This window comes from Nicotiana tabacum, chromosome 9, assembly GCF_000715075.1.
Source record: "Nicotiana tabacum cultivar K326 chromosome 9, ASM71507v2, whole genome shotgun sequence".
In the NCBI taxonomy this organism is placed as follows: domain Eukaryota; kingdom Viridiplantae; phylum Streptophyta; class Magnoliopsida; order Solanales; family Solanaceae; genus Nicotiana; species Nicotiana tabacum.
In genome coordinates this window covers 23,748,124-23,765,641 of record NC_134088.1, presented here as the reverse complement: position 1 = coordinate 23,765,641, position 17,518 = coordinate 23,748,124, and the positions used below count along the sequence as shown (strand labels likewise).

The window sequence follows — 17,518 nt, the reverse complement described above, 5'->3', positions numbered from 1 at the left end:
TCTTCTCCCTATTCTATATTATATTATTTTCTTTATAAAACAAACCCTTTCTTTTTTCTTTTTTATTTATTTATCCTATATAATTCATATTTCTTTCTTATATAATCATTTAATATAAAAATATTTTATACCTTTAATTTTTAAATAATATAAATTATAAGCAAATATTATACATTATACATATTAATATATAATTCAAATAAAAATGAAATCATTGATAAGATATAATTAAATAAATATTATATTATGGTAAAATTTAGTTTAATTTTTACATAAATATTCAACTTACAAGATTAGTATGTTGCTCTCATAAATGCTCTATTAATACATTACGAAGTGCAAAATGAGTATCTTTGTCCTTAATTTTTTTGTGCCGAGCTAAAAATTATTCAAATCGATAATTTTCATCTATTACCATTTCTACTATTAGAGTTGGACCTTCCGAAGCATCTTGAATTGGTGCATTAAGATCACGTTCATCCTTGATTATCATGTTGTGCAGTATAATACATGTAGTTAATATAACATGGAGCACTTCTTTTCTCCAAAAATGTGACGGCCCTGCAATAATTGCAAAACGAGATTGCAAAACTCTGAATGCACGTTCAACATCTTTTCGACATGATTCTTGTTTCATCGCGAAAAATTTCTTCTTTTGAGAGCGTGGCTCACTAATAGTTTGCACAATAGTAGACCATTTTGGATATATACCGCCAGCTAAATAATAACCCACATCATATTCTTTTACTTGAATAACATAATGGGCGGGAGGAGCAATACCTTTAGCAAGATTAGAAAACAAAGGCTCTTCTTATATTTCATCGGAGTCTGAGACTCCTACTCCTGATCACCTCTAATATCATCTCCTAACTTATCATCATTTTCACTATATTTGAATGAGGATATTGCAGGTGATTCCACATCACCACAACGATCTATTGGGGTAAAGAAAGCAAAATTGAAGAGAAAAATCGATAAAGGTTTTTCATCGGCTATGAAAATGGTCCAATAAGAAAACAATCGGCTTGTTAAATTATTGGCAAATTGTCAAGTGCAGACAGGCAGCGAGATATGGAGATAAAAGATAGAGCTTTGAAACTAAAAGAATTTAAAGAAGAAAAAAAATTATTGTTGAATTTAGATTCTATTGATGATCCAAATATTCGTGAATTTATTCGACAAAAACAAAAACAAATAATGGATAAAAGAAGTCAACAATTTCAACAGTCACAACTATAACAATCCTCTGCCTCATACACTCAATATTTTAATAATATTGACGGATCTGGAAGCGGCCTTCCAGAGTACTAGATTATTGTTGTAATTTTTCTCATCCCATTATGTTACTTAATGTATTTTCAATTTTAATCTATGTCAGTCGCTACTGTATTAAATATTTATTTTTATGATAATCAATGAATATTGTGTTATTTATTAACAACATATTATATTTCAGATTTGCAATTTTTATTTTTTTGATGGTTATATAATTTTATACAATTATAACTTATAATAAAATTAACTTACAATTTTATATAAAAATAAAATATACAAAAATTAATTTATAAAAATTATACACCAAAATTAAAATATAAAATTAATATTATAAAGATATTACATAAAACAATAAGTAATTACAAAATTTATAATATGTTAAATTAAAAGTGTTATATAATAAAAGATAATAATAAAATAATGATGAATAGTGATGATGTTGATGAATAGTGTTGCACCAAATTTGGTGTAACACTATTCACACACCAAAATGGTATAAGAAATGGTGTTGGGTTGGAGTATTAAAACACCAAATCTTACACCAAAGTGGCGTTTGGTGTCAAAATTGGTGTTGGGTCGAAGATGGTCTTAAAGTTTCTCCTTTTTTCTCCTCAATTTCTCCTTTTCTGCATTTTTTCTTATTTTGTTTTTAAAAGAGAACCACTAAGGAACATGGTAGATAGATGAGATTATTCATCTCTTTTACCTTAATAGATCTTACGTGATATGAATTTTAACTACTCAAGCTATTAAAAAAGTTGGGGGAAAGTTGGAGACCATTTTAAGTAAAAATTTGATCCTTTAATTAGCTAGATGTGATTGAGGGTTTAAAATTTTAAATAGCCAAAGGCTAAGTTAGCAATTCTAAAACCTCAATAACTTTCATTATTTGCCTATGATTCTTGTTTTGTTAAAAACTCAGTGTCAGTAGAATTTTACGTAGTTTTAAATTATGTAATTTTAGTGTCAAACAAAAAATAAGTATATATAAGGTCAGAAGTTATTTTGTAGCAAGATAAATTACGTGATTAAGCACCATTAATGCATCAAGAATTTCGACGACCTACCCCTTACAATCCAGGTTCTATCGTTTCTTGCTTTGGTATTTATTTGTCTCGCGCTATAGTATTTGTTTGTTTTCGACCCCGTATTTGGTTCAACTTGCCTTCCTATATATTTGTAGCTAGTTTTGGCACTCCGGCTAGCTAAAGTATAATAGTTGCATCAAACATGTGCTCATCTGAACTTTCTTAGTCGTACTTGTAATTAGTGCATTAAGTTGTAAGTTTTAATCGCTGTTCTTTTAATTTAAGTCCTTGCTTTTGTAAGTGGTAGTACTATATTAGCATCTTTTAATGTATATTTGTGGTGAGTTTTGATAGAGTAAGGTCATGTCCTCAGACATGTCGGTAGCCGTAGGGGGGCAAGGGCGGTAGGAGAGCCTCTAGGTTGAGAGTTGGGTCCTCGAATATAGGGACTTTGACGGAGAAATTTATAGAGTTAGCGAAGATACTCCAGAAGAGAAAGATCAATATAGCTTATGTCCAAGAGACTAGATGGGCGGGAACGAGGGCTCGGGACGTAGACGGGTATAAGATGTGGTACTCAAAAGGGGTAAGAGGCAAGAACGGAATAAGCATCCTGGTTGATAGGAAACTCATACAGCTAGTGGTAGATATTAGGAGGGTGAATAACAGGTTGGTGGCTATTAAGATAGTTGTGAGAGGGTCTACTTTAAACATAATTAGTGCTTACACGCCCTAAGTGGGATTGGACGAGGATGTTAAAAGACGTTTTCTGTGTGAATTTAAACCGGTTGGTGCGTGGCATTCCACACACCGAGAAGCTAACAATATGAGGGGATTTCAATGGCTACATCGAGACTACTTCTAGGGGTTATGATGGTGTGCATGGCGGCTTCGATTTTGGTGATAGAAACGAAGGAAGAACTTCAATGTTGGAGTTTGTTAAAGCTTTTGATTTGGTGATCGCTGACACGTGTTTTCCAAAGAAGAATGAGCACTTGGTCACCCTTTAGAATACGGCGGCCAAGACCCAGATTGATTATCTACTCTTTACAAAGTGTGATAGAGGTCTTTGTACATATTGCAAGGTTATCCGCGTGAGAATCTCAAAACCCAGCATAGACTATTGGTTATGAACTTAGAGATCATGAGGAAGAGGAAGAGGAATAAGAGGATTGTATTGTACGGTCAACCTAGGATCAGATGGGGAGCCTTGACCAAGGACAAAGCTTGGGAGTTGGGTGAGACGTTGTTGGCTCTAGGGGCCAAGAGGAACAATGGGTACGGGAGTATTTTGTGGACCATGATAGCGGGTCTCGATGGGTTACTCTGGCAGCCACAAAGGGGACTGGTGGTAGAGTGAAAAGGTCCAAAGACGTTTTTGAAAAAGTGAAAAAGTGGAAGCCAAAAGAACGGCTTATTTGAAGCTAGTGAAGAGTGTAGACGAGGAGGAGAATAAGACGAATATGGAGTGGTACATGAAGGCTAAGAAGGAGGCGAAGTTAGCGGCTACCGCGGCTAAGACTGCAATATTTGGACGTTTGTATGAGGAACATAGGATCAAAGGTAGGGACAAGAAGTTGTACAAGCTAGCCAAGATTAGAGAAAAGAAGGACTGTGACTTGGATCAAGTGAATGCATCAAAGACGAGGAAAACAGAGTTTTGCTGGAAGAGGCACAGATTAGGCGAAGATGTCAGACATACTTTCATTAACTCTTGAATGAAGAGGGGAATATGAACATCGTGCTGGATGATTTATATCACTCTGAGAGTCGTCAAAATTTTGGGTATTGTAGGCGCATAAGAGTCGAGGAGATTTAGTGGGCTATGCGTAAGATGATTATGCGTATAGCGATCGGGCTAGACGAAATCCCTGTGGAATCCTAGAAGAATGCGAGTAGAACAGGCTTGGAGTGGCTCGCTTAGATGTTTAACGTTATTTTTAGGACTTACAAAATGCCCAAAGAATGGAGGTGGAATATGATGATTCTGTTATACAAGAACAGTGGAAATATCCAAAATTGCAACAACTATAGGAGTATCAAGCTGCTAAGTCATACTATGAAAGATTGGGAGATGGTGATAGAAGTAATGATGTGTCTATTTTCGATAGCCAGTTCGGATTCATGCCGGGCCGTTCGACTACGGAAGACGTTCACCTTGTTAGGAGATTGATGGAGCAATATAGGAAGATGAAAAAGGACTTGTATATGGTGTTCATTGATTTGGAGAAAATATACGACAAAGTCCCAAGAGAGGCTCTATGGAGATGTTTGGAGGCTAGAGGTATGCATGTAGTCTACATTAGGGAAATTAAGGACATGTATGATGAAGCTAAGATCCGAGTAAGGATAGTGGGAGGAGACCCAGAACACTTTCCGTATTTTTTAGTTGTGATGGGGTTGCACCAGGTTGGGTGTCAATGGATATTTAAAAATTGACTAAATCTACCGAACCGTACCGTACCAAACCAATTTTTAGATCTCTTTTAATAAAACTATAACTTTTATATAAATCTATAATCACACCGATAATTAGGGTAGGCTTTTATTTTATGAAAATGAATCAAAAAATATCAAACTGCACCGAATAAATCCACATGTGAAAAATATATTTATATGTTAAGTTTGCATTAAAAAATTTTTGGACTTTGGAACTATGAAAACGGTTACAAGCCAACAAGTAATTAAAATTAAAATCTTAATTATCAAACCTATTATGCTACTCTTATTGAAACTAAATTATTTTCAGCACATTCACTAGCAAGATACAAGGAATTCTAGCTATTATGAGTAACAAACTACAATATATTGAATATGTTTCCTTTCATATGATTTAGATTTATCTTTTTGAATATTTAATCTTCTATAGCCTTTATTCTTGAGTCCTAGCTTGATTAATTTCTTTCCACTCGTGTGATTATATTTTCTTTGTCTTTACTTAGTTTCTTTACGCTACTGTAGAATAATTGATGGATCTATACTCTAACCATCTTTTATGTTTTCTTAATTCATCACCCTTTAAACAGTAAAAATATCTAGAGAGTTTTGCTAAGTCATATAAAAGTACGTATGTTATATTATACTTCTACTAGTGAATTTTACATGACATTTAAAAAGAAATACCGAAAATTAACCGAAACCGACATGATTGAGACGGTTTCGAGAATTTTAATTTTGGTTATATATAACAGAATAACCGAAAAATTGGTATGGTATAAATTTTATAAAATAACGAGCCAAACCAGACCATTGACACCCCTAGCACCAACGGTCAACCATTAGCCCGTTTTTATTTTCCTTGACGATAGATGCACTGACAAGACACATTAAAGGGGAGGTGTCATGGTGTATGTTATTTCAGATGACATAGTTCTGATTGACGAGATGCGAGGTGCTTTTAATAAGAGGTTGGAGGTTTGGAGACATACCCTAAAGTCTAAAGGTTTCAAGTTAAGCATGACTAAGACAGAATATTTGGAGTGCAAGTTTAGCAGCACCCAGGTAGCGGATATGGATGTGAAGCTTGATGCACAAGTCATCCCCAAAAGAGAAAGTTTCAAGTACCTTAGGTTAGTAGTACAAGAAAATGGGTGAGATTGATGAGGATGTCACACATCGTATCGAAGTAGGGTGGATGAAATGAAGGCTTGCATCTGGTGTCATGTGTAACAAGAATGTGCCACTAACACTTAAAGGTAAGTTCTACAAAGTGGTGGTCAGACCGACTATGTTGTATGGGGTAGAGTGTTGGCCAGTCAAGAATTCTCATGCCAGAAGATGAAAGTAGCTGAAATAAGGATGTTGAGATTGATGTGCGGGCATACCACGTAATATAATATCAGGAATGAGATATCCGAGAAAAGGTAGGAGTGGCCCCCATGGAGTCTAGGATGCGGGAGGCGAGGCTGAGATGGTTCGGACATGTAAAGAAGAGAAGCACAAATGCCTCAGTTAGGAGATGTGAGAGGTTGACCTTAGTGGACATGAGGAGAGGTAGAGGTAGGCCAAAGAAGTATTGGGGAGAGGTGATTAGACAGGACATGGCATAATTTAAGCTTACCGAGGACATGACTCTTGATGGGAGGGCGTCGAGGTCGAGAATTAGAGTAGAAGGTTAATAGGTAGTAGACCTTTTAACTTTTTCTCTCTCGTACCGGTAGTTTTAATGTTAGTATGGTATCTTTATATTCTTAGGTTGCCATCATTACCTATTGTTTGATTGTTATCTTTCGTTTCGATTTTCTTAATATCTTGTTGTTGTTATTGCTTGTTGCCACTGTTTCGTTTCATCTTTTCTTTAGTCTAGGGTCTAACGAAAACAACTTCTATGCCCTCCCAGAGTCGGGGTAAGGTCCGCATACACCCTACTCTTCCCATACCCCACATATTAGAATTCACTAGGTTTATTGTTGTTGTATAGAGAAAAAAAAGTCTCAAGCAATACGCAAATATAGCTTTTCATTGTTTACGTACACTAACAAAAAATATAGTTTATTTAAACCAAGGTCGCGCTATTTTTGCTTGTTTGCCTCAAAAATCAAACTGCGGTTCAAGATCAAGATTGTCATAACTTACATATGTTCAAACCTACAATAAAGAGTAGGCAAAATAGCCTCTGGGCCACCTAAATTTGTACCTAATTATCAACCCGGTAAATAAACTTAGAAGTTTCTCATTTGAATACTTATACTTGACGGAATGAGTACTAATAAACACCTCTAGCTGAGCGTGTTCCTCAATCGCTATGACACAATTGACACGTTATATTCTTAACCTATTATTGTTTGACAAGTGTAATTTACAGGTCTCAGTCTTTTTTCACCAATTTATTTTAAAAAAAATTAAAAAAAAACTTTCTCTTCCTCTGCACCATGGCAGCCCCACCATCACCATATGTTTCATCCACCATAGACATCATAATCATCTACTCTAAAATCCCTCAAATCAACTATGAACTTCATCCTTCTTCATTCTAAAACTTCCAAATCAATAAAAAAAACACCAATTTCTTAATATTTTAACTTTTTTTTCTTTCTATTCCTATTCGCTATACCTGCTAGGATCGTGGGAGCGAAAAAAATTGGAGAGTTGCATAAGATATATGGAAATTCCGATAGAATTCAACTCTCAAAACCTCAACATCCAAATCTGCAACTAAGAGAAGCACAATCAATTCTCCCCGAAAAAAATTCACCAGTGACCTCATCAAAAACCACCTTTGATAATCATCACTTTTTCATCTTTAACTACTAAAACCAATCAAAATCACAATCCCCGAAAAATCAAAAAGTTGCACAAAATTTTTATCATAAGAAAAAGAAAATTAATCGTGAAAAGGAAGAAGAAGAGAAATTAAAGGGGAATTAGGGGAGGTGAAGGGAACGACGTTAATGGGGGAAAGGAACAGAAACATTTCCTTTGTTTCTTTATTGTTTATAGTTTTAGTTTTTTTTAAAATGAAAACTCGCATAGTTACGCGTCTTACAAGCGTGATTTGCACGTACCTCGGCCACATCAGCTATGTCATTGCCACATAAGTATGATCAATGGTCAAAGTGGTTTATTAATGTGATAATAATTAAGTTAAAGTGTTCAAATGGAAAACTTTTAAGTTCATTTACCGGATTGACAATTGGGTGCAAGTTTAAGTGGCTCGGAGGCCATTTTACCTAAAGTGTATTGGCATATACTTTCACCTGAGTGTGATAAGTAGCTCAAATGTACCGCCAGACATGATCCACCTCTAAAGAAATTACTCTAATACAGTACTAATTTTCTATTAAAAGCAAGAAGTCATTTATCGCTCTCTTTACTAAATAAATGTATCTTTACTGATCATTTAGTGAAGTGTCAATTACGTAAAATGTTTAGAGACGGAAAAAGAAAGTAGTTTAAGCAAACACTCTTATATAAAATCTATTAATTTAGTAGTATTAAATACATTTCTTAAGGGGCGTAATGTTGAACATAGTAGATGACAAGCCAGCCAATGGAACAGCTGAGACGTTGATATCGCTGACAACTGGTTAAAAGCCTTGCAACACACATTAGACCAAAAGCAAACAGCATTAAACTTAATAGGCTGATTATTTTTCCAGATCATACAGTTCAAACACCATAAATACAAGATATTTTCTAGCTAGGCTGAGCACTGAGTCATTACATCGAACAAGAGGGCGGGGCGGGGGCGGATGAAAGAGCTTCGACCCCAAACTCCGATCCGTGTAACTTTTGCATGCCATTTCTTAGGTAAGCAGCTTCTTATGTTTTCCAGGTTTTCAAAGAATTTACAAGGTTACTAAGCCTGCAAAATTCAACAATGTAGACAATCAAAGAAATGCACATAAACCAAATTGTATTAATCACATATCTTGTTTAAGTTGTAACATAAAAAGCTTGCCAGTAGTTTTCTAACCAGTTCAAGTTTCCCAACCCCAAAACCCTTTTGATAGATTTTCCACTATCCATTCACCCCCTCAATATAAGGAAAGAGACCTCATAAAACTATCGCCCAAATCACAAGGACGACCAAGAAATGCCTGACCTGGCTCTGGCTTAAAAATGGAATTTCATGAGATGTAAAAGAAGTCGTAGAGATAAAAATAGGATTGAGACTAAATGACTCAAACCAAGAATTAAAAGTAGATCCCTCCAGATGGAACAGGAAGGTCGAAGCCAAAGCAGATCACAAAATGCAAAGGTTGATAAACAACTTACTATGACAGCTCACTCTATGGATGACAGGTCATTTAGCCTTCATCCTCTGATTTAGAGTCATAATCTGAGTTGTCCTCAAGCTTTACCTCCACTTCGACCACCTGCACTGGGACTGGGAATGTGGGTGCACTTCCTGCAAGTAGGGAAGAAATGCTAATATTATTGTCAAAGCTGCTATTACAAATATACCATAGAGCTGGTACAAAGGTTCGCTGTTGTATTTCTAGGTGGAGCAGCAACTCTGATCCGTTAATGTAGCCAGAGACAAATTTAACTAAGCATCAAGAGAAGTCACTCATGTAAGATTTTGTTAGAACTCCACTACTTCTCCATCTTCACTAGAGATCAACCTACTTAAAACATATAACTTGAAATAGGCTTGCTAGAAGAAAATAGTTCCTCCAATGTGTTAACTAATGCAATGTACCAACCAAACTGAAGAAGACTAACTCCTTGTGTACTACTTCTAAACTTCTTTTTTATGAGTACTAGTTAAGTTCAAAGTTGTTAGTATTAAATTAGCCAATTAAGTTAAACACCATTTCTAGATACTACACCTAATGAGCAAAGTGCCAAAGAAACAAAGCTGAAATCTTTCCATCAAAACAAGGTGATCACCTGAACCACCAGCTGAGAATTCAAGTCTGTTAAAAAATAATCTTAAGAGGATCAGAATTCAATGCCTGTAGGAGTTAGAGGCATGAGGTTTAAACACTCAAAGGGAACAGAAGCTAAAGCCACCTTCAACCCTAACCACATAACAAAGTGGTTCATTAAACCTAAAAACTGGAAGACACCCAGAATAATTCCGATGGAATCTTGTAACAATCATGCAACTATGGCTCATAAATACCCTATTGTGGACTTAACATCCTATATTCCTCGGCAAATAGAGGTGCTTTTAGACCTACTTCAAAATTTTGGTTTAACCTCTTCGCCTTGGGGTATTTATGCTTTCCGTACAGCTCTAGAGAAAGTTTATCCTTGTAAGGTGTGTTTGGTACGAAGGAAAACAACAACATACCCAGTATTATCCTACACCATCGGGTCTGGGGAGGGTAGTGTGTACGCATACCTTACCCCTACCTTGTGAGGATAGAGAGGTTGTTTCCAATAGACCCTCGGCTCATGAAAGCATAAGCACCACATTAATAAAAATATAGACAAAAAGGGACAGTACCAAAAAACCATATAAAGCAAAATAAAAACAACAAGACAGTAAGGTGATCAACAATGAAAGAAAACAACGGTTAGTCATAAAAACCTACTATCAACAGAAAGCAAGACTGCGTGCCAATACTAATGTTATGAACACTCTAGACTACTTACTCTACTATCCTAATCCTCGACCTTCATACCTTCCTATCAAGGGTCATGTCCTCGGTCAACTGAAGCTACACCATGTCTTGCCTAATCACCTCGTCATACCTCTTCTTTAGCCTACCTCTACCTCTCCGTAGGCCCTCCAATGTCAACCTCTCACACCTCCTCATCTGGGCGTTTGTGCTCCTCCTACTCACATGACCAAACTACCTAAACCGCGTTTCCCGCATCTTGTCCTCATTAGGAGCCACACCCACCTTATCGCGAATAACCTCATTTCTGATCCTATCTAACAACATCATCATCTCTGTTATCTTCATCTTCTGGACATGAGCGATCTTGACTGGCAACACTCAGCCCCATACAACATCGTTGGTCTGACCACCACTCTGTAGAACTTACCCTTAAGTTTTGGTGGCACCTTCTTGTCACACAAAACACCGGAAGCGAGTCTCCATTTCATCCATCCCGCCCCAATACGATAGGAGACATCTTTATCAATCTTCTCATCCCCATGAATAATAAACCCAAGGTACTTAAAACTCCCCCTCCTAGGGATGACCTGCGAGTCCAGCCTCACCTCCCCTTCCCCTCCTTGAGTCTCACCACTGAACTTACACTCCAAGTATTTTGTCTTGGTCCTGCTAAACTTGAAACCTTTAGATTCCAGGGTCTGCCTCCATACCTCTAATTGCGCGTTCACACAGTCTCGCGTCTCGTTAATCAATACAATATCATCTGCAAATAGCATGCACCACAGCACCTCCCCTTGGATGTGGCGCGTCAGTACGTCCATCACCAGAGCAAATAAAAAAGGGTTGAGTGCCGACCCCTGATGCAACCCCATCATAACCGGAAAATGGTTCGAGTCCCCACCCGCTATCCTCACTCGGGTCTTTACTCTATCATACATGTCCTTAATCAACCTAACGTAGGCAACCGGTACACCTTTAGCCTCCAAACATCTCCACAAAACCTCCCACAGAACGTTATCGTACGCCTTTTCTAAGTCGATGAACACCATATGCAAGTCCTTTTTTCTCTCCCTATGGGCCTATACTGCTCCATCAATCTCCTAACAAGGTGGATGACTTTTGTAGTCGAATGCCCCGGCATAAATCCGAACTGGTTCTCGAAAATAGACACACTTCTCCTCACTCTTAGCTCTATCACCCTCACCCAGACTTTCATAGTATGGCTAAGCAGCTTCATACCCGAATTGGTATGAAAGGAAAACATTTTCCGAAAATGTTTTTAAATTTTTCCATGTTTGGTTGGCTTAAATATTTTGGAAAAATATTTTCCTCATCAACTCATTTTCCTCCAATTGAAGGAAAATGTTTTTTCTATTAAGAGAAGGGAAAACATTTTTCAAAACTCTTTTACAAACTTCCCCACCTATTCCCCATCCCAGCCAACCCACCCCGCTCCCATCCCACCCCACCCCACCCTTAAATAAAAATATTATTAATAGTATTTTCTTTTATATTTTCATGATTTTAACGTTGTCTCGTGGATAGTGGTACATTGAGGAATATCCAGAAATGCATTTTCTGTCACACACTTTTAATTTTCACTGCAAACAAGTTCAACTATAGGCCTCTAGCTCCATTGTTAATTAATGAGTATTACTATCATATACCTTGGCTAAACAGAATTTAATCAGTAAAAAAAAATAGTAAAATTTTAGCCATTTTTTCTCCATATTTAATACTAGTGTGTATAGAAATTTCTTCTTTTTTTTTAAGAAAGAAAACAAAATGGTTTGACTATATGACGTATACATTTGTGTTTTTGTCATATGAGCAGTTCTGACTAAAACAGAAATTGATGTAATCCCTTTTCTTTTATTTCCCAATACTAAATGTAATTTTTATACAATTAATTTCTAAAAAATATGTTTTGAATTTTTGTATTATTGCAGGGCACAATGGGTTGGCCACCAGTGAGATCTTTCAGAAAGAATGTAGTGGTTTGAAATAGAGTCATGAAACGTTGGGTATTTGGGGGGGAGCAAGGAAACATGGGGACTTTGGGGAAGTGAATGAGGAGAGTAGCATAAAAAAATATTTTCCTAAAAACATATTTTTAATCTCTAACCAAACACTAGACAATATTTTTCGAAAAAAGTTTTCCACTTACCAACCAAACAAGGAAAAATAAGTGATAAAACCACTCATTTTCCATGGAAAACATTTTCCTTCATACCAAACACACCCGTAGTATCAAATATTTCAACTGAGTTTGGGATGTTGCATTAAGATTCTACTTATTACTGGGATATCCCATTTGACTCTAGACCATGTGCAAACCTGTGGTGTGGTTGGTTTTGGAACTGCAAGACATTTATCCGATGTGAAATAAAAGACTAAGACACTAGTTATATGATTCTACGGTATCCTTTGTAGGAATTATAACTAGACTATTTTTAGCTTGGCGGTTAACTTTCCGCAAGTCTCCTTCCTTTGTGTAAGCTAGGGACCACCTACACTTACATAGTCAGCAAGATATGCCTTAAGCAATCAATTCCAAAAAAATAGGTCTTACTAGCATTTATATTGGCGATAATACCTCAAATCGCTAATTTATTTTCAGTCTCTACACTACCACTGTGAGCTAAAAACAAGAATTTTTTTTTAATGACTGAGAAATCTGTCTGGGGCCAACCCATAGGACCGACCGCATTCTTCGAAACTTGGGAAGATGGGTCTGCTTATCTACCATTCCCACTTAAATTACCAGGATTAGTTCGCATTGCATGGGCTCGAACCTTGCGACCTAAGTTACAAGTCCCTCAACGTTCGCCACTTGAACTAAGCCATATGGTCTAAAAAACTAGACAATTGTTTTTACTTCTCAATTGTTCTCCCAAAAAGAAACAACAACAACAATTAAGAGTCAGTCCCAACCAAGTTTGGGGTTGGCTATGTGAATCCTCATGGACCATATTACTTCATTTAAACTATGTCATGCCAGTATTATGCAAAAACTAAATAATTAAAACATAATCAACTAAAACACAAAAACGTTACCTCTCATTTGTCCCACCAAAAAGAAACAACTACTACGCCTCAATGCCTCAGTCCCAAACAAGTTAGGGATCGCTATATGAATCCTCACTGACCCGTTACTCCATTTAAACTCATGTCATGCCAATATTATGCAAATATTATATAATTAAAAGTATTTGAATTAAAAACAAAAAATTTAAACATTTAAAGCTTCCTCCTTTTTAAACATATGTATACCTCCAGTAAAAAAGGAAGAAGAGGGCCAACCACGAACCCTTGACACGCACGCCGTTTCATCCTCCGACAACAACAACGAAGACGAACCAAAATGACTCCTCACAGAAGCAAGCTTCCCGACAACCTCAACAATCCTATGAGGATCAAAATCACCTCCTCCTCCTCCTCTATGACCATGTATACCTCCTCCTACTTTCACAAACGGTTGATTAGGAAGAGGTGGGACCCAGTAAGAGTATCCAGGCAAAAAAGGGAGCCAATCAGGTGCGGAACGTCTCACGATAACCGAATGGATCACCTCTTCTAACTTCCTTATTCCGCCTTCCGATCCGATAGAGGAGGAATCAAGATCGATCTCGATTAACTGAGGGTGAGGTGGTTCGCCTTCGCCGGAACCATCGCCGTCGCCGGACCGGTTGGAGTTTGAACGGTGACGGAGAGTGAGGGGAAGAGGTGGGGCGAATTTGGGTCGGGTTAAAGTTCGGGTTAGGGTTTGGATTTGGGAATTATTAGAGAGAAGACGAGCCATTTGGGAAAGGAAATTTTTGGTAGGAATTGGAGAAAGGATTTGGTACAGATGAAAGGAAAGAGGAGTGAATTAATAGGTAACTGGTTTACTTGTTAGGCAGGTGGAAATAGGGCGAGAGACAGTTGAGGTGGCAGCCGTGGGCGGTGGGTCTCATCGGTGACTGGTGAGCTGGTAGTGTTGTTTTTGGTTATTATTCTTTTTCCTTCAAGAATTTAGGATAATGTAAGTTCCTCTTTTTTTATTCGCAAAAATAAATCTTCCTCGGTTTAATTTAACTTGTTTATACTATCTTTGAATCTTGAGGGTTGAGTGACTGAGTGTCTATTTTTAGAATTTTCTTTTGCTTGAATCTATCTTTATAATTTATTTTGCAAGTATTTTAAGAAAAATTACCAGTTATGTCCGTTCATAAGTAAATTAGTACAAAAATTGATCAGTTTATAAGATATTACTAATATTAGCCAATTAGCTATTTGTAGCCAAAAAAGGATCAAATTTTAAGAAGTTTGAATCTCAGTTTTGAAATGATTTGGTAGAGTTTTGAGGTGGTTTGAATTGAAAATTCGAAGTAGAATATGAACATGGAAAAAGATGATATGTATATCATACTATGTATTATCTGTGTGTCACATATGTATCAAATGTGTATCACGTATATATCCATGTACATATACGTGTGAGATACATGTTTGATACGTGTGTCGCGCAAGAATTTTTTAAACTCGATTTTAACTACGATTGTTGGTATCAAACCAATCTAAATCACCTCCAATCTTGCTCAAATTTCGTATATTGCCTCATTTATATGTTTTCAACGAATTCCAACCATATCCATTGGAAAAAAAATCATTTTTGCCTAATCTATCTATCTATCTATCTATCTATCTATATTATTATAAAAGCACGAATACAATGTCGGTTTACAAAAATAACCTTATAATATTAAGCATAATAACTCATAATAAAAGTATATAACCGGAATTCTAGATATTAAACTTATAATCCTATTAGTTTTAGGACATAATACTACACGTTAGGAATCCAACATGTTTACCTTTAGGAATCCTATTAGTATAATTACTTTCGGGCTATCTAATTCATATAAAATCGAACAAGTAAATATCTTTAGTCATATAATCATATTACTTTTAGGATATACTCCTTAAGAATTTCTATTACTAATTTAATTTGAAAACGTATTATAATGTCTTATTACTAATTTAATTTGAGAATGTATTATATTGTCCAAATTTATTTAGAAAAAAGAGAGTATATATTATTATTAAAGCATAAATACAATATTAATATATCAAAATAACACTAAAATATTAAACGGAATAACTCATAGGGAAAGGACATAACTGCAATAACCTATTTTTTGGACTACAATACCTTCTATGCTAATTTTTAATATTTAAAATTTTAAAATTAATAAAATTTGTCTATTAAATTCTTATTAAAAATATGTAGGAATGTTTAATAAAATCAGTTTTATAATAATGCTCCGTATTGGCAATACATTACCACTCCATAATTTTCAATACGAAGAAAAAATAAAAGTAATATTAAATGGACTGCATAAAGAGTTGAAATTAAGAAAAAATATACCCACACGGTAATTATATTTTTATATTATATTTGAACTATTTTTCTACTCAAAAGAATATTTTTTATCAATTTTTCGTGTAATATTAAAAATTACTCAATTATTAAACAATAACTAAGAAAATATTTAAGAATATAAATGTATGAGAAAGAGAAAAAAAAATAGTTGGTAAGAGTCAATACCACTAATGAGTCTACAAACATAAAGATCTAAAAGTGAAATATCATATCAATCTTTTACTCTTTGAAAATAAAATTTATGGTAGATAAAATTATAATTAAGATTAAATATTCAAAACAAGAGATTAACTAATATTAAGAGAATACTCCCAGGTTCTTATAATTGCCTGGGATGAAGCACTTGTGAACTCCGGGCAATTATTTTTTAAATTCATCATATGAGTAAAATTCTAATTCAAGTTTTAAAAAAAATCTTAGGGTACATAAATTTATTCCATAAAAGGGGCGTTAGAACACAAAGTAAAAAGGTTAGTATATTATTAAAAATCAAAATGCTATACAAGTGTCTGAGAAAACACAATCAAAGCTAAATCCTAAACAAGAACTAGCTTTCAAGATAATATTATAAAGAGTCAACTATGGTATAACAGGATTATTCTTTGTAGATGTCTCCAGCTGAATCGAAATAATATTTCTATGTAATGCATTACATGCAAATATCATATCAAGAGGCATGACACGGTTAGCAATAATAGCAAGTGGTGTACCAAGAACGATTTTATTGTGAGGTCACCCACTTTAGATTTGATATACCTCTTCAAACAACTTAAATAACTATCACAAATAAATCAAAGTAGAGCAATGGTGCTAAATTTATAAGGAAATAAAAATTGATAATATAGGATGAAGCACTTATGGTTAAGTGTTAAACGATCGAAATAATTGCCCGAAGTTCTAGATATATATTGGATATTAATGAACTGTTTGGTGAAAAATTAATGGTTTGGGAGGTTAATTCTGTCAAGTACTACCAGTAGTTCCAAAATCGACAAAAACAGATACTGTAAAAGCTAGCTTGCCAAAGTTATACTTCTAGCCTCAAACGAAAAAGATTCAACTAACAAGAAATATAAAGTAAGAACATATCCAGTATTCAGTGTCTTATTGCTTTGTGTCGGAAACAAAGAAGAGCATCCAATAAAAGATGATTTGGTTCCTCCTGAACACTTGGTTATCAATCTCAATGATAATAGTAGTGCATTTAATAAGAGAAATATTTTTATCATTAAATTAAAATGCAATTTGTGCAAATCGCATGATAAAATTAAAAAAACGTATTAGCTAGCAGAAATAAAAAACATCTTATTTATTTGTTATGTATGTTAGTGTCAACGTATGTATATATAATAGATATTATGATAGCTAAAAATGCACATGCACCTGACCAAGTCAGTAGCCAGATCAGCACTTCTCAAGTAACAAAAAATGTTAGGCGCAGCATAAGAGTGAAGAAGCATCCAACAAAATTAACAGACTTTGTTTGGCAGCAGAGTGCTGGAACGCGTGAAGTGTGAAGCAAGGAAATAGGATTTAGCATTCCCTATATATACCTAGTAGAATAAGAATTGCAGTAGGCTTGTATTATGTGAAAGTTATGTATCCTCTTATCTCCCTTCTCTCCGTGTCTTCTCATCACCATTCTTATGGTGTTTGAGTTCTCTGTAATTTCCTTTAACTAAGTTGTTCTATTATTGCCAATTTATCAATATAATATACTTTAGTGTTATTTGAGTTTGTACCATTGGTGCTTTCACTGATTCGAGCTCCATGAT

General features: G+C 35.2%; 1 protein-coding gene across 1 annotated transcript; it reads right to left on the bottom strand.

Moving 5' to 3' along the window:
* Positions 1-8,350: 8,350 nt before the first annotated feature.
* LOC107822935 (uncharacterized) lies at positions 8,351-14,326 on the bottom strand. The gene is made up of 3 exons (XM_016649523.2): positions 13,592-14,326; positions 9,021-9,153; positions 8,351-8,607 (listed from the first exon to the last, which is right to left on the bottom strand). The coding sequence occupies exons 1-2, from the start codon at positions 14,118-14,120 to the stop codon at positions 9,053-9,055; spliced, it is 630 nt and encodes a 209-aa protein (XP_016505009.1). The 5' UTR covers positions 14,121-14,326; the 3' UTR covers positions 8,351-8,607; positions 9,021-9,052.
* Positions 14,327-17,518: the final 3,192 nt, after the last annotated feature.